This window comes from Rhamphochromis longiceps, linkage group LG22 (genome assembly GCF_057381845.1).
Source record: "Rhamphochromis longiceps isolate RC_006_pf linkage group LG22, R_longiceps_female_GT1.1, whole genome shotgun sequence".
In the NCBI taxonomy this organism is placed as follows: domain Eukaryota; kingdom Metazoa; phylum Chordata; class Actinopteri; order Cichliformes; family Cichlidae; genus Rhamphochromis; species Rhamphochromis longiceps.
The window spans coordinates 3,555,603-3,580,067 of record NC_140577.1 but is presented as its reverse complement, the minus strand read 5'-3'; the positions used below and the strand labels follow the sequence as shown (position 1 = coordinate 3,580,067).

The 24,465-nt window shown below is 40.8% G+C and overlaps 1 protein-coding gene and 1 pseudogene across 2 annotated transcripts; one reads left to right on the top strand and one right to left on the bottom strand.

The window, feature by feature from the left end:
• Positions 1–765: 765 nt before the first annotated feature.
• Positions 766–9,338, bottom strand: LOC146643139 (E3 ubiquitin-protein ligase TRIM21-like). The gene is made up of 2 exons (XM_085396749.1): positions 9,179–9,338; positions 766–3,575 (listed from the first exon to the last, which is right to left on the bottom strand). Exons 1-2 carry the CDS (start codon positions 9,194–9,196, stop codon positions 1,929–1,931), a joined length of 1,665 nt encoding a protein of 554 aa, XP_085252875.1. The 5' UTR covers positions 9,197–9,338; the 3' UTR covers positions 766–1,928.
• An 8,218-nt stretch (positions 9,339–17,556) lies between these two features.
• On the top strand, positions 17,557–20,020 carry LOC146643138 (Ig kappa-b4 chain C region pseudogene; annotated as a pseudogene). Its single transcript, XR_014909411.1, has 3 exons — positions 17,557–17,563; positions 18,470–18,577; positions 19,556–20,020. The product of XR_014909411.1 is annotated as an Ig kappa-b4 chain C region pseudogene (transcript).
• Positions 20,021–24,465: the final 4,445 nt, after the last annotated feature.

Genomic DNA, 24,465 nt, shown 5'->3' with positions numbered 1-24,465 from the left:
AACAGAATTTAACTTTATTGTCATTGCACATGTCACAAGTACAAGGCAACAAAATGCAGTTTGCATCCATCCAGAAGTGCTTTAGCCATAATATAGATATATTACAAAATATATATTAGCAATAATATAGATATACAGCTATATTACAGAAAAGGGTCCATTATGGGTATGTTATAATGTACACGGTATGAAGGTATGTTATGAATATGCTATAAATATAAGTATGTACAGGCTATGAACAGGATATAAGTAGGAAAACTATAGAGAAATATGAAATGCAAGTTATAAACAGTTGTAGAATGATATATTGCAGAGAGGGCATCAAGTCTGCTGTGGCTTAAAAGGGGCAACCCATGGATCACATAAGCTACCAAGACATGAGTTAAATATTCATCACTCAGGCTGGGCCACCTATGGCTTTATTTCCCATCAAATTGCAGCCACATTGAAAAAATTCTCTAATCATATGTGAAGATATTACTGGACCAGAAGATGTCACCATTAAACAGTTTACTCAACTTTCAAACCACCAAGTTTCTAATATGAGGCACTGCATGATATCAGGAGCTAGCCCAGATTGTAGCATCAGCACTCTTGGTGGTCAGACGTCATGACCTGCTGTGGTTATTTGAAGGTGATGAGATGACCTGCCACATCTGTTTGAGGTGATGTCACAGCCTGTGGAGCAGAGGTATAATGCCCTGTTTAGTTTTATCTCCATTGTACGGCTAAAAAAGGCAGCAAGTTTAAGCAGGTAACACTTTTTTAAAAATGTATTTTATTTTTGTTTAATTTGCTTTGACTTATTAAAAAGTTTAATAGTATCTTATGTTAGATTTTTCTAATCTAGACATGTACAAAATCATCCATCAATATATTTATGATATCATATGGTCAGTTTTCAAATGTATTAAATTAAAAAAAAGCTAATACACACAAAAAAAGTATAAAATAGAGAGGGTCTAACTTGCATCATAGAGCAGAAAACTTATTTATTCATAGATAAAATGGTCAAATCTGAGTAGACAATCACAAATGAATGGGAAAATTACTATACACAGCTGTAAGCACTGAAAGAAGATCAATTAATATGTACCAGCGAGATTAAGTGACAGTCTTTTTAATAAAATGCATTAAAAAAATTACACATGCAAAAGTTTCTGGTTTGCAGAAAACAAATAAAAATTACATTTTCAACCACTCTTTGATATGGCGTACTGATTAGCTATTAAATCATTACCTCTAGCATCACATTTAAACTCTATTAGACAATTTAAAATAAAATCTTGAAATTGGAAATTTCTAAACATCTCCTTCCATAATATTATACATTTGAATATTTGAAAAAGTGTTCTTGTCATGTTTGTACAACACATGATGGCGCTGTTTACTCACAGAAGAAAGATTTCTGCATTGAAATGAACTGAGTTGTTATAGTGATGGAGACTGTGCCATAAATAAGCAGTAGTTTTGTGCAGTATTTGTCACTATTATTTATATACAACAGTTATCTTTTCTTTACAAGAGGTTAAGAAAATATTAAACAGTAACAAATCAACACACAGTGTAAAGATATCTGACTTTCAGTGTTTGAAACAGTCCAGTCTCAAACATCAGTTTCAAAAGACCAAAAAGTGTAATGCTTCATTTTGTTAACAGTTACAAGGTCACTGTTCATTTATTCTTAAATGAAGCTTTCCGAGATTCATTCTCTGATATTTTATAATCACTTAGTGAGAAAATTTCCTGATTCATTTTTTTGCTTCTGTTTGCTTCAAATCCCACGAGAGTCAAACAAAAGCATAAATCAGAGGCCACAATATTCAGATTCTATAGAAAACATGGAAACTGTAGAGTATTTACACTAAACATGTTCATTGGTTCCCTTCAATAAAAATCAATCAGTTCATCAAATAAAATCTGTTGATTTACTCGATTTGATTGACAGGACAGTTGATTAGAGGTGCTGAGTTTTCACCACCATCATTGAGACAGGGACTGAAGTATGGGTGGAGTTTCTGAATGAAGGAGCAGCTAGTAAAGGAGTAGATAAGAGCTGCAGTATCCACATCATAAAAAGAGACCAGACCCTCCTCATAATCCACAAACACCCCCACCTTCTCAGGACCAGACTGAAGACAGAGACGGACTGAAGGGCTAGCAAAAGCTCTGTACTCATTTCTATTCCTCAAGCCTAAACTCCAGAAACCATCCTGAGGAGTCAGCGTGATTTTTCCCTTCCTGTTGACCAACTCGCTGGCCACTCCTAAATCCCAGGCAGTCTTTCCTTTAACCTGAACCTCGAAATAAAATCTGCCTGATGATAAACTCTGCTTTCCTAAAACATTAGGACATGGAGAGAATCTCTGTGGGGTGTCTGGAAGATTCTTCCTCACATCACCACAATGCACCTGTTTTCCATCATCAGATAGGATGAGTCTCGAACTTGCTGTATCAGGATCAAGAGTCACATCCACTGCATACTGCTGGACCCTCTCCAGCTCAGCCTCAAGCAGCTTCTTCTTCATGCATTTCCTGAGTTTCTCCTCCAGCTGAGCCACAGCTCTAACCACAGTTCCCTCATATGAAGGTGGATGAACTCTGATCTCTGTCCAGTCCTTTGTGGGTAGGACAGTTTTCAGGGATGAGAAGCTTTGGAGGACGTGTAGGTGGTTTTCAGAGTGTGAGAGCTGCTCCATCTGAGAGCTTGTCTTCTTCAGCTCAGAGATTTCTTGTTCCAGGTCCTTGATGAAACCTTCAGCCTGTTTCTCTGTTGTCTTCTGTTTGCCTTCGATCTCCTTCATGAGCTTCTTCATTCCTCTCTCAGCAGACTCCTGCAGAGCAGTGAACACCTGAAAACCTTCTGCTTTCTCTCTGTCTGCAGAATCTTTACTCATCTTTACTGACTTTTTGATCTCCTGAATCTTCAGTTGTCTCTTCTGGATCATCAGCTGAATTTCAGCCTCTGTCTTCCACAGCTCTGCCTTCTTTCCCTCATATTCTTCTCTCAGAGGAACAAACTCATGAGTCTTGTGTTTGAAAACAGAGCAGAGCGTGCAGACACATGTCTGGTCAGTCTTACAGAACAGCTCCAGAGGTTTATCGTGCTTCATACACATCCTGCCTTCCAGGTTCTCCAAGGGCTCTACCAGATGATGTCTTCTCAGACGTGAAGCTGTCAGATGAGGCTCCAGGTGCGCCTCACAATAGGAGGTCAGACACACCATGCAGGACTTCAGGGCCTTCAGTTTGCTTCCAGTGCAGACGTCACAGGGAACCTCTCCTGGTACGGCGGCTTGTTGCTCTGAGCTGGCAGACAAACTCTGCAGCAGATCATTCCTGCAGATTCTTTCTAAAACCTTCCTGGTCACCTCCACAGCTCCAGGAAGAGTGTAGGTGTGCACCATCAGGTCCACGGTGTCCCGTCTTTTTGCCGTCTGCAGTCGGCTCTTTTTGATAGTTGGTCGACTGGCAAGGACTTCTCCCTGCTGCAGGCGCCACTTAAAGCCTTCAAACTCATCGTCTGTTAAATCTTCCAGGGTGTTTAGGAGCTCCTCTGGTCTCATTATGGCTTTCTGATGAAGTCAGAAGAATATTTTAGCAAATATACATTTGGGAATATCTCCCGTACACGTTAACAACAAATATACTTTTTTCCTTTTTTCTGTGGGTCTTTTACATCGAATGAATTAAATTGTGTAATTTAAACTCTTTACTCAAAATGTGTTTGATGAAAAGCAAGGCAAGAAATGAAACCAGACTTCTTCCTGGTGAGTCACTTTTTCTGGCAGAGACACAAAGGTTGATGATTCAAATCCTGTGTTTTCATGACCTCACTGAGATCAACAAATGCAAATAGCTGCATATCCCCTGATGATGCTTGCAGATATACTTGAGTTTTGATTTGTTCTGTCTCTGTGTCACGGTCCCGGGTTTTGGATCCACAGTTTTCAATTACAAACTTTAAATTCTTGTCTTTATTTAACATTCTGGTTCTCAGTCTCATTGTTCATTAATCTTTGAGTATTTGTTTCAGTGTTTGGCTGCTTTCAGCAGGTTCAACTCTTATTTTGTAGTGTCTTGTTGTTTCCTTATTCTTCTGTGTGTCCGGTCTGTCAGTTTTGTATCTTTGAGTCTTTTGTCTCCAATAGTTACTTCCTGTTTTATTTTGATAGTCGTTTGTCACTGTGCTTTATTTTGTGTTCTACTTCTCTTGTCTCATCATCCCTGATTTGTTCCTGCTCCACCTGTTTCCTCTTACCTCTCTACCTTTTGTGTTTATTGTCTCAGTTTCCCATCATTCCTTGTTGGGCATGTGTTTCCTGGTGTTTTCTCTCCCTAAGTTCCAATAGTATTATTCCTTAAAGCTCCTGGTTTTGGGTTTTGTTTCTTGTGTTTTTTGGACTGTTTTTTTTTTTTTTAACTAAACAGTAGTCAGCCCTGCGACAGACTGGCGACCTGTCCAGGGTAGCGCTGTACCTTGCACTATTTTATCAACTGATTCACACTATACCCAGGGTTTGCCTCTTATCTGTATTTTAATTTTATTACAGTACAGTACTCAGTTTTTGGTAACCATTGTCCTTCATGTAAATATGTAAAAATTGTGTATGTTTCTGCTCTGTGTCTTGTGTACTGTTTGTTTGTATATGTGTCTTTCTCGCTGCTGTTACACCCAAATTTCCCCTTGTGGGACAATTAAAGGATTATTCTATTCAATTCTACCCTGCCTCCCGCCCTGAGACAGCTGGGATAGGCTCCAGCCCCCCCCCCCCCCCGAAAAGGATAAGCCGAAGCAAATAGATGGATGGACTAAACAGTATTAAAGACTCGCTTTATGTTCACCTCCATCTCTTGCATTCTGTATTTGCATCAGCAGACTACAAACTTCATTCAACAGACACCTGATCGTGACAACTTTATGTATTTATTGCCACATTTGGCAGATTTTACAGACTCAGCTAGCGAAAAGAAAACGACTTTAGGCTATAAAAACTGTAGTTTGTGACACTGACTTTCGCTACAAATAACAATAAAATGAATAAGCATAAATGAATGAAACTTCCTGTTTGATGAAAGCTGGAAGTTTTCTGTTAATTCTGGTTAAAACACAATAAATATCAGGTGTACTCACCAATAATCAGATTCAGGTCAGATGCTGGGAAATAAAATATGAACTCAGTTGGATTTTCTTCAGAGAGAAGCACAGAGATGTGTCTCGACTGCAGCTCTGTCATCCACAAACTTTAAGGTGAATCTCGTCTGTCTCGTCTCGCTCCGCCTCTTACTGCACCTCTGTTTTCAGGTTTGTTTCCTTCTGCAGGTTCAGACATGATCACAGATACATACATGTGAAACAAGCAGAGTTTAAAATGTTCTCATTTAATGGGATTTTTTTGCAGCATAAAAGAGCCAGTGTTGGTGAAAGCACTTTGGAAGCATGAACCTGTTAAACTGCAAAACTCCTCAAGTAAGAAAATGTAGCGAAAAAGAAACATTTGACATTTTTCTCCATGTACATTTTTATATTTGTGTTCTATATGATCACTTGGGGAGTAACTTTACAGCAACACTGCAGAAATGACTGACCAGAGAAAAAAAACCTGAACAGTCTAACTCTGCATTAGATTCCAGATGTTTTTTGATCTTCAGTTTTTCACTTTGAACACTTAGTGACTGTTAATAAAGTGACTGCTCATTATTGCTAGATTTATTTTTTTCCTTTCTTTTTGCCTGTCCCGTTTGGCTCTTTTGCCATCAGAATTATTGTCTAGAGGCAAAGAAAGATGCCCAACGGATTTACTTTACCAAACTGACCATCCCAGCCTTGCCATAATGGTCCATTTGATTCACCTTTTATTGTTTATTTTATTTTCACTTGCTGAATACGGGACAGACTTGACTGGAGGAAAGAAGGGGAGAAAGAAAGAGGGAAAGAGAAACAGCTGAGAAGAGGGACGGGGGAGAAGGGCAAAAGACAAAAACCAACAGAATGGGCAGAAAAAAAAAAGAAAAGAAAAAGAAAATGCATATATCGATCACCTGGATCACCTGTTGAGAAAGAAAAAAAGAAAACAAGCAGAAGAGAACAAGAGTAATAGAATAAACAACATCACAATGATATATGGGAATATGACAGTAAATACTAAATATTAAACATTATTGTGCAGCACATAAGATCAACAGAACACAGTGTGCTTTGAGGTAGGAGCCAAAAAGGATGTAGTTTGTGGGTGTGATCACCCGTGTGTACACCTGTGAGCATGGACGCGCTTGTTTTTTTAAAAGGTTCCTTCATGTAATGATCTGCTAGAGGGTGTGGGGGGGCCACAGCCCCGTCCTCCAGGGCATGAAGCAGGTATGGAGGAGATCAAAACTCCAGACATCCAGAGGCCCCCAGAACACAAGAGACCAAGGAAGACCAACAGAGGGGCAGCCGCGCCACTGTCCCAGAAAGAGCTGAGGAGAGTCCCAGATGAGGGCTCACTCAGCAGCCGCGGAGCAGAAGCCAGGGGGGGTTGCAGTGACGCGCCCGTGAGCTCCGCCGGCAGCCAGCTGTGCCTGAGTGACCGAGCCCCAGGCCGAGAGGCCGGGGGCACCCCACCTCCGAAGTGGTCCGAGCGAGCCCCAGGCTCCAGGCTCCGACAAGCGGCCGCCAAGGAGTGAGCCGGCGTGTACCTGGACGCCCATCCCCAGACACAAAGAACCACCAATGCACCGAAGTCTGAGGGAGTCCGCCACTGGCAGGGGAAGTGGTGGTGGGGGGAGATAGACCTCCAAACCTTGGAGGGCCTGAGATGTCCCCAGAGAGGTGGCATCTGATACCCAACCTGACATATAGACACAGACTTACAGGCACACACAGACACAAACATCCATTCCCACCCTCATGCTCTCATATGCACTTGCTCCACACTCAACCAACGTGGAGACAGACATAGAGAGACGCTGTACACACAATCACACTCCCCAAGCGTACTCTACGAACCGGGTCTAGGTACCCTTGCCCCTGGAGGGGGGAACTGCACCCAGACCCAGGTGGTGTTACCCTTTTCCCTGCGGTGGGGAGAGGCAGACCGCCCCGACTCCGCAGCAGCAGGGAGGCCCCACACTCCAGACCGCAGTCGGACGGCCAACTCCTCCTCCTAGTCCTAGTCCCCCTGCTCCAGCAGGTCGCAGAGAGTGGGGGTGAGAGAAGACTCCAAACCTCCCTCCACCCGCTCATTGTAGTGTTGATGCATGTGTGTTCTAAGGTGCATTTAAAACCCAGGAGGGCATGGAGCTACCTGCCAGAGAGCAGCAGGTAAGCGCATAGTCCCTCCTGATAGCCCTCAATGTCTAAGTGTATTTAAAATTGAGAGGTGGGCAACGACGCCAGGGGTGGGGTGTACACCCTGATGGTCTTTTGGAGTCCGTATATCGTGCCCACCCCCAAGATCCTATATGTATGTGTAATGAGAGTGTGAGTAATGTGAATGTCTAAGTTGTGGGATAAAATTGAGGCAGAGGCAGCCAGAAGGGGACAGAGGGGGGGTTAGCCTCCTCTGCATCCTGGTGACATACCCCTACTCCAAGGCCCTGCATGTGTGGGTGGTTGTGGTGGAGCGGGAAGAGGGAGGCAGCTGGAGATGGGGAGGGAAGGAAGGGAGGGGCAAGTGACCCCTCCCTGGGGCCAGCTCCCCCGCTGACCCCAGTAGGCACCCCCACACTCCGCGACCCGCCAGGGAAAGGGGGCCCAGTCCCATCCAGACCGGATTTTGCCAGATTTTCTATCATTAAAATGAACTGAAATCCCAGACTTGAGGGTTGAAATAAAAGGAAATAAGTCACAATGAAACACTGGAAGTGAGGTGACTGATTAAAATCTTTAGCGCTGATTCATTTATTGTAAAGAGATGTGAAATTCTCAGTTTTCCTTCCCTGCTCTGTAACATTGTGAGACCTACACTGATGTTGAAATAGCTGTCGCCTCAGTGTTCAGCACTAACCTGTCATAATCTAAATTGCATTTACGTAGCAGAAGTAGTAACAGTACAACACATTTAACAACAGGAGGCGTCATCGTGACACCAACCTGAGACAACAGCAATAATGGAAAAGACATAATTTTTTGGAGAAGTCAGAGAGTTAATTTTCTGCTAATTTCTTGTGTAATTGTAAGTAAGATTTGACAAAACAAGTGTTTAAGATTACTAAAATTAAAATGCATTGTGGTAATATAAAGAACCAAAATTAGACCAAGGTTGTCCAAATATTTATGGAAGTAACTGTAGTTCCAGCTTTATGTAAATATTTCCACCTGCAAATAACTCCACTCGCAAAGCTTCAATGATTATGTGTTTTTAAAATTGTGTTCTTTAAATTAGTCTTAATGTTGGCCAACAAAATGGACAAACAGTGAATTTGTTTTTAAATTGAGACTGTGTGTTTATTGATTCTGTCTTCAGAGTAAAATCTTTGTCTCACTGGAAATAGAAAATGTAGAACTTAAAAAAAGGTTTATATTTGTTACATTTTCATAAAGGTTTTTTTTCTCCAAAGTTTTCAGCCCCCCTCTGTCCCAATGATTCACCTCTGACTCTTAGTCTTGCCCCACGGCCTGGCCTGCCTCCAAATAAACCAGTAGAGTTAACTTTATGGTAATGTTACCCAATTTTTCTGAAAGTTTGTTCGCTTATGGAAGCTAATTAGGCATTATTATCTTACTAATAAGGAGTAATGTAGTTGTTAAAACTATTCCAATATACACGTGACAATGATATTTTCTCAGCAGCATTTAGAAGAAATAAATAGTTAGCATGTTTTAGGTTAATCTTAACTCAGTGAGAGGATAATGAACATCTGAACTGTTAGCAACTGTTAGCACGTAACTAACTCTTTTTGTTGCTGTTGATGGGTTCAATGAACCCCCACCCCGACTTTGCTTTCCTAAAAAAAATTTTTTTGTTAATAGTTTCTTTTTTTAGATAGATCAGCTTAGAAGACCTTTTTAAAAGTTTGTTCTAGTTATATAAGTGTATTTCACAGTTAATCTGGCAATAATATAAGAACAGTAGGTCATTTTGGTGAGCTTGTTTGCTTCAGAGTCAGAGAACCGTGTCTGTGAAGGGAGGTTTCTGTATGACTGTTTTTCACTGTGTGAATGAATACTGACTGTTAATGTTGTGTCTGCCCTTACAGTAATAAACTGCTGCATCTTCAGCCTGGACTCCACTGATGGTCAGAGTGAAGTCTTTGTCTGATCCACTGCCTGTAAAACGACTTGAAATATTTGATGCTCGCCGGTTTGACCAGTAAATGAGTAGTTTAGGAGGTTCCCCTTGTTTATGTTGGTACCATTCAACAGAGTCAGAATTAATGACAGTATGACTGATTTTACAATCCATGCTCACAGTTGCTCCCACAGCAGAGCTCACTGCTCCAGGCTGAGTCACTGTGATCTGTCCTCTGGACTCTGAGGACACAGAGACAAAAACATAAAGCAGCTTCATGGTTTTGTGGGCTTCATTTCAGAGGGACAGATGTTGATAGAGGAGAGGAGTTTGATTCTCTGGACTTTACCTGTGAAGCAGCAGCAGAGGAGAGTCCAGATGAGGACGCAGATCAAAGTCATGTTTTTGATGAGGAGGATTTCTGTGGCTTCTGTTGTGATGAAGGACAGCTGTCAGTCATCCAGTGTTCAACTCTCAGGACTATAAACTCTCCCAGAGCACTGGAGCATGGTGCTGCTGATGCAAAGTGCCTCTCTATGGAAATCATCTGACTGACTCCAGCATGACTTGTTTAAAAAATGTTTTTCACAGCATATTTAGCATGTGACACACATGAACCCTGTAGAATTTATAGACAGTTAACAAATGGTCTTTGAGTGCAAAATCTCCAATGGGAGATTGAGACACCCGTGATGGACATTTAAATCGACTGTAAAATTGACATGCAGTTGTTAGAACTAAAGGAAACTGTTGGGTCTAAACTCAGACCCCGCTGTATCCAGGACTTATTCCCATGAAAGAAAAACAAAGCAACAGTGTTCGATCGATTTCTTGCGCAAGGGAGGCCTTCATCCGTGTCCAGCACGTCGAAATGACCACACTGGTGGCCTCCTCTCGCTGCCTTTTATTGACAAACTTCAAACAATAGTTTACAAAACACCTCCCCTTGCAACCCCCCTTTGGTTACAAAGACAAGGCACTGTATGTAAATGTATACACTGAGTGTGTATGTGTGTGTGTATGTTATGTGAGAATGTGTGTGTGTGTGTGTGTTATGTGAGAATGTGAGAATGTGTGTGTGAGACCTCCTGCTGACCAAAGGGTCATAAACCCAGGAAGCTTACATCAGAAGAAACAGATCTTTCAGATAGGATGTATCTACAATAAAACCTCCCCCAGCACAGAGTGGCTGGAGAGGTGGTCAGGATCAAAGGAATGGCTTTGATCCTACTGCTTAAACTAAGACTGTACAAATTTAAGAAACACAATGGCAACATTCAACAATTAGACTTAACAGAAACCACCATCATTTCATGTGGCTACCATATCGGCGCCAGCTGTGGTCTCAAGGCTGGAGCTGACCAACAAAAAACTCTGTACCTGATTACAGACTGTGTGAATCATTGTACTGCTGTAAGCCACACCATAGTCCTTATTATAGAGAGTATAATTAGTATGTAGTTGTAGTTCTAGTTTGCACTATGCTTCTGAATTACAAAAGAATGTGAAAATCATTAAATTCATTAGATAGGTTTGTATTATCCTATAATGTTGATTTACTGTGAGTGAGTTACACTGTTTCATGGCATTTCATACTGCTGAGTTAAGAAGAGAATACTGTGTGCAGAGAGCACAGAGCACATTCCACAGGAGCTCACCCCCTTGTTGGAAGAAGATAGGCAGGGTGCCAAGGTCATAACACAGGCTCACTGAGAGTTAGAGGGTAAGTTTAGGCTTTTTACGACTAGGTGGGGGTCAACAGAGGCTATAAAAGCTTTGGGTAACGCTCCACCATTTTGAGACTTGCTGTGACCCTCTTCATGCATGTCTCCCCATCCGGATGGTTTGTGCTCTTAAAGTGTTGAATTGTATGGAATACAGGATTGTTGATTGAGCATTTATACACCGAGTATTGTCCTTCCTTCAGCCCATGCACAGTACTGGAATGTAAGCGTTTCAATGTGGATGCACAACTCTGTGAAAACGACTGAAAACCCTAGTGTGGACGCAGAGCTTTTTCAAATCTATCCGGGCTAGTGTGGACGTAGCCTAAAGATGAATAGCAGCCCTCTTTAAATACAGTCAAGAAGAAGGCATTTCCACAGTTGTTGTTCACACCCTTGAACCCTCAGAGAGAGAGTTTACAACCTTGTCTCCTCTTCCAGTGTCACATAAAAACTGCTCCTTGCCTCTTCTCCCCATCCTCAAAGAATTGATTAACAAAAGACTTCACCACCTGTTGGATCCTCCCCCTCTGGGTGTCACCAACTTTCTCACGAAAGTTAACTTGCCTAACTTTGTGTAATAGAGTTAAAGCTGAACGCTTCTCCACATGTGAACCTTGAAGTGACCCAAAAGTGATATTACTAAAACATGTGACAAATTCATAAAATAAAAGAAATTTCCAGCACATTCCCACTCTTTGGATTACTCTGCTAATCACATCAATAACAGACTTTTCTTTTCTGACATTCTGTATATCACATCAACACCGTTGTACACTCAAAGAGGTTTCACTATGTGCATCCTCACTTCACTATTCTCCTCTCCAACCTTTTGTTCATCTCCAATCATCCTCATAGCCTAAACTTCCATATGCAAAAGATAACAATAATGATAAAAGGAAAAAACTTCCAAAAATATCAAATTACACATGGAAACATGATGTCCATTCATGAGAAACTGTGGCTAAGATAACTGGTGTACTAGAGTCATAGAGTCTAGCTGTCATACAAAATGTGACCACCAGAACTTAAAAACACACTGAACCTTTCAGGCAAGACCAGCCTGACTGTTTAATCAGGTGTTATCCACATTCCATCGCTGATCCCTCTCTGCACGTTACTCAGTTGGAGCTTGGCACTCTCTCGTTGGAGGAGGGCACTCTTTCACCCCTCACTCTCTGTTCCAACGCAGCTTTAGGTTGAAAGGGCAAAGTACATAGACCCTTGTTGTCTTCCTCAACATCAACACAGAAATCCTTTCCACCTTTGGATTGTTATTGTGGTTCTGAAAACTTCTTGTGACAACTGCTAGGAACCCAAGTGGCACAACCTTCCACCTTAACCTCTGTCTGGGTTGTCAGCTGTGACTGGAATGGTCCCTGCTTCTCACTGGTTTTTTGAAGACTTCTCATCCAGTCTCAGTCTGGTGTTTCCACCTTGGGATGAGTTTCTGCTGTAACACTATCTGGTGTTAAAGGTCCTTGCCATGCATCAATTTAACTTAATTAGCAGAACAAGAAAAGGGACAAAGCTAAGTGCATCGTCTCTTAAATAATTTCAGGATTTCTCCTCTGGAGGAGCCTCGCTCCGGGCCTGTAAACCTGTGTTAGAAAAGTGAAAAGAAAGAAAATATGTCTGTGAAGGTCATCGTGGTCTAAGGAGCTTGGAAAGAAAAGTGTCTGGACTTCTTTGAGTTGCTTGAAGACGTTTCACCTCAAGAAAGAAAGAAAAGGAAAGTTGTGTTTTTCATGTTGACTCTGTGTAACACCTGGTTCCTCCACTGCATCCACACTATAGTATAATCAAAGACCACTGATCAATGGCCATGAAAATTTGCATATTAATGATCAAGGAACTGACCTCACAGCCCATTTTTCATTCAGTGGTGCTGGTTTCAGTCATTGTGCAAATGTCCTGTTTATAAGGTTGGGGAAACCTGCAGTCAGCTGAGACTTAAGAAGTCACTTGGATGAGTGACGCTATGACCAGATGAACAGATTCAAATTTTGGGGATAAAGTCAACACAGCTTGATACCTTTTGTTTGTGTATTCAATTGTGTCTGTATTTCAATTATTTCAAGTTATATTATCTCTCATTACAGTGTGTGTGTGTGTGTGTGTGTGTGTGTGTGTGTGTGTGTGTGTGTGTGTGTGTGTGTGTGTGTGTGTGTGTGTCCTCAGTGAACTGTATCAGTCTCTGCAGTATCTTCCAGCTGCAGCAGTCACTTCAGTTTCTGTTCAGTCTGACTGAGGGAGGTTTTTGTACGACTGTTTTTCACTGTGTGAACACATACTGATCGTTCAACCAGTGTTCACTCTGACAGTAATAAACTGCTGCATCTTCAGCCTGGACTCCACTGATGGTCAGAGTGAAATCAGAGTCTGATCCACTGCCTGTAAAACGATCTGGAATCCCTGATTGTCGAGTGCTAGCGTAGTAAATGAGCAATTTAGGAACTCCTCCATCTTTCTGTTGGTACCAGGCTAAAAGATGGTTGTTCTTCCAAAAATTAACATTCTCACTGGTCCGACACTTGATGCTCACAGATCCTCCCACAGCAGAGCTCACTGCTCCAGGCTGAGTCACTGTGATCTGTCCTCTGGACTCTGAGGACACAGAGACAAAAACATAAAGCAGCTTCATGGTTTTGTGGGCTTCATTTCAGAGGGACAGATGTTGATAGAGGAGAGGAGTTTGATTCTCTGGACTTTACCTGTGAAGCAGCAGCAGAGGAGAGCCAAGATGAGGAGGCAGATCAAAGTCATGTTTTTGATGAGGAGGATTTCTGTGGCTTCTGTTGTGATGAAGGACAGCTGTCAGTCATCCAGTGTTCAACTCTCAGGACTATAAACTCTCCCAGAGCACTGGAGCATGGTGCTGCTGATGCAAAGTGCCTCTCTATGGAAATGATCTGACTGACTCACACAGGGAGTTGGGTGGATCTGATGATGTTGTTTTCCAACATATTTGGAGTTTTAGTGGATCAAAATCTTGTCTCTGGCATTGATACACAGATAACAGATTAAAAAACCTAACCCTAAGATGCAGTATAAGGATCTATTTTTTAGCTGTGGGGAGCTTTATTTCTTCACAGGTTTAGGAGCTGTAGAAATAATAGATTGTTTATTAGGTATTGAGGTTATAGGGAATGCAGTTTATTAGTGGGTGTCGTAGTAGGATTTTGTTGTAGGATGTAGGAATACAAAATAGAAAATAGTCCTGGAAGGGAAACAAAGAACTGGGGTGCAGGACAGTAGCAAGAGTTACTGAGGGTGAGGGGCAGACAATGGTCAATGGACATTACCTTAAAAGGAGATGGGGGTCAGGGTGTCAGCACACCTGGCCACTGTACCAGTGTTTTACAATGCAATACAATACAACTTTATTTGTATAGTACGTTTAAAAGACCAGCGGTACACCAAAGTGCTTTACAATAAAAACAGGAAAATTGAGACAATAAAAAAAGACTATTAACAAAGTACCACATATGTCATCAGGTTAAGGGCACTAATTATACAGCAATAAAAGGGGATATAAGAACAAAGTTACTAAGAACAGATATAGCTAAAAGATAAAGTACATAAATAAGAAATTGAACCAAATATAAAACAGGGATGCTAAATTATTTATAATTTTAAAGGTGAGCAACAATATTTTAAATTCAATGCGATATTTTATGGGTAACCAATGCAACTCAATAAGAACTGGGGTGATAGAGGTATGCTTTCTACTGCCAGTCAGGAGGCGAGCCAGAGCATTCTGGACAAGCTGAAGTCTGTGAAGGAGAGCGGAGTGAAGACCAAAGTAGAGGGAATTACAGTAATCCAATCTAGAAGTCACAAAAGCATGAATGAGCTTTACAAGATCTTTATGAGGGACATAGTGCTTAGCCTTAGCAATAAGGTGCAGTTGGTAAAAGCTAGATTTGATTACTGAAGACACTTGTTTGTTAAATTTGAAAGAGCTATCCAGCAGGAAACCTAGGTCACTAACTGAGTCAGAGAAAGAAGTGGCAAAGGAACCAAAGGTATCAGCTAATAGGCCCCTAGGGATATGGTTGCCAAACACCACAATCTCCGTTTTCTTTTCATTCAGGATAAGGGAATTGTCTGACAGCCATTCTCTGACTTCTCTCATGCACTCGAGGAAGCAGTGCAATGAAGGAGCAATGTCGTCGTCATCTAATTGAAAATAAATTTGTATATCATCGGCATAGAGGTGATAAGAAATGTTATATTTTTATATTTTTCAAAGGTTAAGCCTAGGGGGAGCATATATAATCATAACATTTTTCCATTGTGGGGGGTTTAGTGTAGGAGGAGGAGACCAGAGACTATAGGGCTTTGGAGCGTGATACCATGAGAGGGGCGTGGCCATGATTTTTGTTTGAGGCGCCATGTTTCTGGGCCAAACAAAGCGCTAACGAAAGAAGAGCGAAAGCACTCGGATAACACCAGCTATGGTTTGTACTTGCTGTGAGGTCGTTGTAATGTTAGATCGCACGACCGACAAGGGAATAAGCTTGAAAATGGTTTATCTTTTCATTCTTTCCCCACCTGGAAGCAACATGAGGTAGCTCATGTATCGGATGTTACCAAAAGAAGGCGTCTAGCCTGGATAGCAGCTGTGAGATGAGCTGATATGCAGTTCTCTTCCATCTCCAAATATCCGTAGGTGTGCTCCAGACATTTTCATTCCGGTAAGTTCTAAATATGTTCATATTGTTTTTCTTGTGACATTACCAATTAGTTTGATGTGTCACATGGCCCTCTTCCTATTGAAAAAACAAAAGTTGTATCCAAGATGGCCGACTTCTAAATGGCCACCATGGTCACCACCCATCTTGAGGAGTTTGCCCCCTCACATATACTAATGTGCCACAAACAGGACTTTAATATCACCAACCATTCCCGTGTTATTACGGTGTATCCATATAAATGGCCCACCCTCTACTTCATCATAAATGTAACAAAGTGTTTAGAAAGTTAGCACATACATCTAATTTTTCAGTTTTTAATGCATCCATCTATAGAACGCTGCATGTTATAGTATAAATCTGCCTGTTCTCTTTCAGAAACCTGCCTGCAGAAAATGAACCTAAAGCATGTAATGCAAGGATGTAATCACTTTCAAGATAGAGAAAGCATAAAGTTTGACTTTAAGTGACAATTATGGACACCTAATATGATAAGGAGATTCTGCAGGTCATTAATCAATGTATAAAACTATAATAAAATGTACTTTTAGTGACACAGGACTCAAACACGGAAGCAAGATGTATAATTAGAATTATTTATAATAAATATGAATAAATCATTGGAATTTCTTTAACCATAAAGAATAACCAAATCCTTCAGGACAATGTCACATCAATGCACTGAACTCACTATGTTATCAATCTAACAGCCTCCACATGTTCTCACTTTAATTTCCCCCTCATGAATGAATTTATGCTTGCACTAATTCGAATGTTTGGGGGAAAATCAAACGCATTTTACTCACAGTAATCGAGCTGACTTACCTTTGAATGACGACATACTCACAAATCTTGTACCCAATCTTTGATGATTTAGATGTGTCCTTCCAGAGATTTATAATTGCGAAACTGGTTCACCTTGTACACGCTGACTCCACAGACAAGATACGAAAATATATCAAGCTACGTCAATAGCGGTTGGTCTTCAGGGTTTCTACTCCACGGCCGTATTTCATACTGGTCCACATTTCCAATGCACGCTATTTTCTGCAAGTACCGTCTCTTTGCATCTGTAAAATACGTAAAAAAGACGTAAAATACGTCCCCACATGACTCTGTTTACGCTGAGCAATTATTGTGAGTGCGCACGCACTGCGACACATATGACTATGAAAGTCGGAAGAGGAAGTAGTTTCTTGCAAGTTAGACATCCAAATGATATAGTTTCTTTTTCCTGTTAATGATAACCTATCAATTTTCCACAAATTACTAAAATATCAATATTTTAATAAGTGAATCTATTCTAGAACATAAATAACTGGTATCAGAGGAATGGATATTTCAATATTGATCCGCACACCAATAGTAAAAATTGCACAGTCTGACCTTTCTTTCAGAACATTTCTGGGAGGTCTGCTCCTGGAAAGTCTTGAATGTTTTCACTCAGAAACACAACTTCTGATATTTTACTTGTTAGATTATGTTAAGAAACACCGCAATGATCCAGATCATCAGACAACCCAAACTTCTGTGTTTATTGAGCTGCTCACACTTGCTGGTGATACAAAATGCATTTGAATAAAAGCATTTGGCAGCTACTTACTTTCTCAATTCCTTTAGAAGCAGTAATTGTATACATAATGTTTAACAAACTGATGCATTTTGGTTTAATTTGTGTTAAGAAATAATGACAAAATGTCACTGTTAGCTTATAGCATTTTTCAGGCTATAAGGCGCACTTAAAATCCTTTAATTTTCTCAAAACTCGACAGTGCGCCTTATAATCCGGTGCACCTTATATATGAATTCTGGTTGTGCTTATTTACACGGCGCTCAAAAATGTTTTACTACGACTTTGGTAAGCTATGAAGCCGCACTGCTTGATGGATTGTCAGAGCATTACGGCTACTGTAGTCAGGAGCCATGTCGAGTAATCTGGTTACAAACTCTGGTTACAAACGAACACTGCGGCATCAGTGAGAGTTTAAACTGTCTAAATTCTTTCATCTTCAATAAAATGGTCAACATTGCTGCTTTACCAGGTGTAACAACTAATTTTAACATCCAGGCATCCATGAAAACAAGATTTATCAAATTTAACGGAGTTAGAAGTTAGCAGGAAGTTAGCTCGCCGGTTTCCACCTAAACATGATATAGTATGTTCTGACTGAGAGATGTCTGAAAAATTAAAAGGTACAGCTCTGCTATCACTTCCAACATAAATGAAGACAGAAAACTAAACAGCAGTGACGTTTGTAGGGTTACTGAAGTTGGGCTAGCTGCTATATAACGATGCGCTACGTGATCGCTAGCAACACATGTTAGCATAACATAAACACAGTGAAGCTGAAGGATGAACGCTAACTTTTTTCCACTGGATAAAAGTTAACACGAGGGTTCCTGAAGGTTAGGGACAAATACAATTGCATTTCAGGATGCTGTAAATGGACCTAACTTCAGAACAACTGAGATAATCCATCCACAATACGAGGTTAGTCCTTAATATACTGCAGCAACATGGGAATAGAGCAGCTGTGAGAGCATTCAGCATTAATGAGTCAATGGTACGGATGTGTAGGAAGCAAGAAGAATGAGGTGAGTAAAGTTTAACTTATCTGACTGTTTTGTTTCGCTTAATGCGCCTTATAATCCGGTGCACCTTATGGTCCGAAAAATAGGGTAATTCAATATCTAATTTAAGACCAATTTAATTTTTATGTACTGATACATGAAAATTTGCAACTACAAGACATAATACTTTTTTTTGTTGTGACTGTCTGTGTATGAAGTGTGTTGGACAAACAGTGAATTATTTTGTTGAGTTTGTTTGTTTCAGAGTCAGAGAGCCGTGTCTCTCCACAGTCAGAGGTTTTTGTACGGCGCCTCAATGAGTTTGTATCACTGTGGTTCACGTTCGGTGGAGGAACCAGACTGGAATTTGGAGGTAAGTTAAAAATAAAGCTGAATTATTCATTTTTTCTTTTAATTTTTATTCCTTAATTGAAAATGTTGAATGTTAATGTTTAGCTTTGTTATTAATATTTTTCTCCAAAAGTCATATTTGGAAATTTATATGTGAAAGGTTATTACAGTGAATAATTGAGAGTGGGGTAGTTCACAGTATGAATGATGATTTCTAGTTTCCATGTAAAGTTTTATTTTGAGGGCTTGTAGGTTTAGTTCAGTCTAACAGAGTCAGAGAGCCGTGTCTCTCTACAGTCAGAGGTTTTTGTACGGCGCCTCAATGAGTTTGTATCACTATGGTGGACTTTTGGTGGAGGAACCAGACTGGATGTTGGAAGTAAGTTAATTAAACTGCTTTTATTATGAAATTTGAAAAAGGTGGATCTTAAAATTAGTCTTAGAGAGCTTGAAAGATTAATTTTTATTTTTTTATGACAATTTTAATATTTGTTATTCTGCTGTTATATGATGGAAGGTGACTCAGAGCAGATGTTTTTTTTGTCTACATTTCTGTCACAGAGAAAGGAAATTTTTATCTGGAACCAATATTAAACTTCATTATCCATCGATTAGTTTCTAAACTTTCCAAATAATAACTCTTATTTGAAAAGGGGATTAGAAAATGTGTAAAATCCAAAGTGTTATTGTGTCAGATGGGCCTTTGAATCGAAAATGCTTAATGATTGATATCTAATCGTCTATGATTCAGACTTTACATGGTTTTAAAGAAAAACTTGTTTCCACATCTGCTTTTATTTCCAGTGTAGTTTGAACACATTTCAGGTCAAACTGTGTGATGATTCTCTCTGTGCTGATATGCATGAGAGGTTTCTTAAAGGGAAGTGAAACAATGTGTGAGTGAGTGACTGGTGGAGCAGAAAAAACACCTGACAGAAACTTCTTAACGGAGACAAACAACTTGTGGTTCCTGTCCTCTAATCTGATTGGTGTTTCCTAGATGACACCCGTCCCACCCTGACAGTGCTGCCCCCCTCCGTTAAGGAGCTGGAGCAGGGGAAGGCCACATTAACATGTCTGGCCAACAAGGGCTTCCCCTCAGACTGGACTCTGTCCTGGAAGGTGGATGGAAGAAGCAGCAGTGACGGGGAGGAGAGCAGGACTCCTGGAGTGCTGCAGAATGACGCCCTGTATAGTTGGAGCAGCACCCTGAAGCTCTCTACATACCAGTGGATGAAGGTGGGCTCTGTGACCTGTGAGGCCACCCAGGGCTCCCAGACTCTGGTCTCAAAGATACTGAGCAGAGATCAGTGTTCACATTTGTGACCTGACTCACTGAGACTCTGCTGCTGCCCTCAGTCTGTTCTCTCTCTGTCTCTGTTTCACTCTGATTTCAAATCTCATGTTTTACTGCTTGTAGTATTGCTAATGATTTAAAAAAACAAACAATAAAAAAAATCTTCAAATGGTGATTTTCATGTGTTTCAATTTAACTGTTGTTCTGTCTGAAAACCATCCTGAGGTTTCAGTAAGGATGTTTCCACAGATCAGCACATCTGTCTCTGACACACATTTACGACACTCACATGTGCTGTTTCACTTTACATCAAATTCTTGTTAATTCGGTTATTTATAAAAAGTGACGAATAACAGAGAACAATGAATTGCATCCACCAGCTTCACCCAGGTATGAGTAATTTCTTTGTTGTAGTTTCCATCATGTATGACTGTGACGGCTTCATCTGTTGGGTTTAACAGAAACAGTAAAAGAACAGAATGAGTTTCTGTAACCTGTATTTGACTAATTATGACACACTTCCTCGCTTTCTTCAGTCAAATCAAGACTTTGGAAAAGATGAAATAAAACAGGAGATATAAACAGACTCTCACTAACTTACAGAGTCACCAGTGAGTGGCTCTGAAAGGCCTGGACAGCCACTGATCTACACTGGCCTCTTAACAGCTGTGAGCAGAGAGGCAGGACACATATGCAAACACACAGAGTCAGTCAGCTGCAGCTGTTTACAGCTCAGAGCTGAGAACAGCACAATATTTACATTATTTACAACTTGATATTTTGATTAGATTAACCAATGAGCTCAAGGATTAAGATGAGAGATAAAGATAAAGTCGACTAATTCATCTAATTGTATTTTTTATGTGATTGACCTTTGACCTTTGAATTTGTGTATTTATTTTAAACAATGTCAAATGTGAAGTCAGTGTTTGTGTTTTTATCTTTAGTACTGAAACCTTCTGTTGCCATGGTTCAGCAGTGATGCCTGTCTGTTGCCATAGTTACTGAGCTCAGAGTGGGAAATGAAAGATCAGCAGAGTTGAAACTTCTACTGAAATCCACAGCTGGCAGTCCTTCTCTGAGCAGTGGTTGGAGCTGCAGCAGGTGAAGATCATGCTCGTGTCTGACCAACAAGGTCTTCTCCTCAGACTGGAGTCTGTCCTGGAAGATAATCGTAGCATCAATGCTAACTTCTAAAGTGTTTCTGTTTGAGTGCAGCTGTTGGTCAGAGTGAAGTCAGTCTCACACTGATGCCCACTGAAATCATCAGAAACTCCAGACTGTTGGTTTGATACATGAAGAGATTAATATATTAATAATAAAAAAAACTACTTCCACTGTAACCTCGTGTGGTCTAAGTCATCACTGAAGAGTAAAGCTAACCCTAACTCTTCATCTTAACCCTAACACTTTTTCAGAATCTGTGACTTTTAGCAGTCAGTGAACAAAAAGAATGAACACAAATGACAAACATTAAAATATAATCCTGAGACCATCAAACATCAACTCACATCTATAAATCATTTATATAAAGGTTATGAACAGAATTGGTGAAAAGGTTCAGCCTATCAGGAATCAGTCTTCAGTAAAGTGAGGAAAACTCTGAACAGCCCATCAACAGGCCTGATAGCTCATACTTCCAGCTTCTTCCCCACAGGACACTACAGGGGACGCAGTCAAATATCTGCAAGTCCACTGAACTGAACTGCTGGGCAAACTCTCCATTCACCTTCGAGTGTCTTCAAAAGTGTAAAGAGCTGATCCTGTGATCCACAAACAGGACTAAGCACCTGTTCTTCCTCATGGATCCAAACTTTGACTAACTTTGTGAAAACCCTGCTGTAGATGTTTTAGAGAGACTGAAGAGTGTGACCACCTTAAAAGATCCTTTGTCTGTATTTATTTGTTTTTATATTTTATTAAAGGAGAAATATGACTGATTCTAAGAAATTCTATTAATGAAGTCAAACTTACTAATGAACAGATGTTAGTAGTTTAATTTAAACCTGGTGTGTGTGTGTGTGTGTGTGTGTGTGTGTGTGTGTGTGTGTGTGTGTGTGTTCTCAGTGAACTGTATCAGTCTCTGCAGTATCTTCCAGCTGCAGCAGTCACTTCAGTTTCTGTTCAGTCTGACTGAGGGAGGTTTTTGTACGACTGTTTTTCACTGTGTGAACAACCACTGACTGTTAATATTGAATTCTGACAGTAATAAACTGCTGCATCTTCAGCCTGGACTCCACTGATGGTCAGAGTGAAGTCAGACTTTGATCCACTGCCTGTAAAACGAGCTGGAATCCCTGATTCTCGACTGCTAGCACCATAAATGAGCAGTTTAGGAACTCCTCCATCTTTCTGTTGGTACCAGGCTAAACGGTGATAGTTGCTAGAAACATAAACATCCTGACTGGTCGTACAGTTGATGCTCACAGATCCTCCCACAGCAGAGCTCACTGCTCCAGGCTGAGTCACTGTGATCTGTCCTCTGGACTCTGAGGACACAGAGACAAAAACATAAAGCAGCTTCATGGTTTTGTGGGCTTCATTTCAGAGGGACAGATGTTGATAGAGGAGAGGAGTTTGATTCTCTGGACTTTACCTGTGAAGCAGCAGCAGAGGAGAGTCCAGATGAGGACGCAGATCAAAGTCATGTTTTTGATGAGGAGGATTTCTGTGGCTTCTGTTGTGATGAAGGACAGCTGTCAGTCATCCAGTGTTCAACTCTCAGGACTATAAACTCTCCCAGAGCACTGGAGCATGGTGCTGCTGATGCAAAGTGCCTCTCTATGGAAATCATCTGACTGTCACAGAGACTTAGATGAATCAGCTCGCATGTTATTGAATATAAGTACAGGGAGTGCAGAATTATTAGGGAACTTGTATTTTTGAGGAATAATGTTATTATTGAACAACAACCATGTTCTCAATGAACCCAAAAAACTCATTAATATCAAAGCTGAATGTTTTTGGAAGTAGTTTTTAGTTTGTTTTTAGTTTTAGCTATTTTAGGGGGATATCTGTGTGTGCTGGTGACTATTACTGTGCATAATTATTAGGCAACTTAACAAAAAACAAATATATACCCATTTCAATTATTTATTTTTACCAGTGACACCAATATAACATCTCCACATTCACAAGGCAAGGCAAATTTATTTGTATAGCACAATTCAACAACAAGGTGATTCAAAGTGCTTTACAGAGACATTAGAAACAAAAACAGATAAAAAGCATGATTTAAAATTGATTAAAACAAGCAAACAAACTAACTAACTAAACACACATTCACACCTGTTCGCGCGATCTGAACCCTTATCGTAAGGGGAGCTACCAGTCCTTCTGTGGACGAGCTAATATATAGAAATATACATTTCTGACATTCAAAAAGAAAACAAAAACAAATCAGTGACCAATATAGCCACCTTTCTTTGCAAGGACACTCAAAAGCCTGCCATCCATGGATTCTGTCAGTGTTTTGATCTGTTCACCATCAACATTGCGTGCAGCAGCAACCACAGCCTCCCAGACACTGTTCAGAGAGGTGTACTGTTTTCCCTCCTTGTAAATCTCACATTTGATGATGGACCACAGGTTCTCAATGGGGTTCAGATCAGGTGAACAAGGAGGCCATGTCATTAGTTTTTCTTCTTTTATACCCTTTCTTGCCAGCCACGCTGTGGAGTACTTGGACGCGTGTGATGGAGCATTGTCCTGCATGAAAATCATGTTTTTCTTGAAGGATGCAGACTTCTTCCTGTACCACTGCTTGAAGAAGGTGTCTTCCAGAAACTGGCAGTAGGACTGGGAGTTGAGCTTGACTCCATCCTCAACCCGAAAAGGCCCCACAAGCTCATCTTTGATGATACCAGCCCAAACCAGTACTCCACCTCCACCTTGCTGGCGTCTGAGTCGGACTGGAGCTCTCTGCCCTTTACCAATCCAGCCACGGGCCCATCCATCTGGCCCATCAAGACTCACTCTCATTTCATCAGTCCATAAAACCTTAGAAAAACCAGTCTTGAGATATTTCTTGGCCCAGTCTTGACGTTTCAGCTTGTGTGTCTTGTTCAGTGGTGGTCGTCTTTCAGCCTTTCTTACCTTGGCCATGTCTCTGAGTATTGCACACCTTGTGCTTTTGGGCACTCCAGTGATGTTGCAGCTCTGAAATATGGCCAAACTGGTGGCAAGTGGCATCTTGGCAGCTGCACGCTTGACTTTTCTCAGTTCATGGGCAGTTATTTTGCACCTTGGTTTTTCCACACGCTTCTTGCGACCCTGTTGACTATTTTGAATGAAACGCTTGATTGTTCGATGATCACGCTTCAGAAGCTTTGCAATTTTGAGACTGCTGCATCCCTCTGCAAGATATCTCACTATATTTGACTTTTCTGAGCCTGTCAAGTCCTTCTTTTGACCCATTTTGCCAAAGGAAAGGAAGTTGCCTAATAATTATGCACACCTGATATAGGGTGTTGATGTCATTAGACCACACCCCTTCTCATTACAGAGATGCACATCACCTAATATGCTTAATTGGTAGTAGGCTTTCGAGCCTATACAGCTTGGAGTAAGACAACATGCATGAAGAGGATGATGTGGACAAAATACTCATTTGC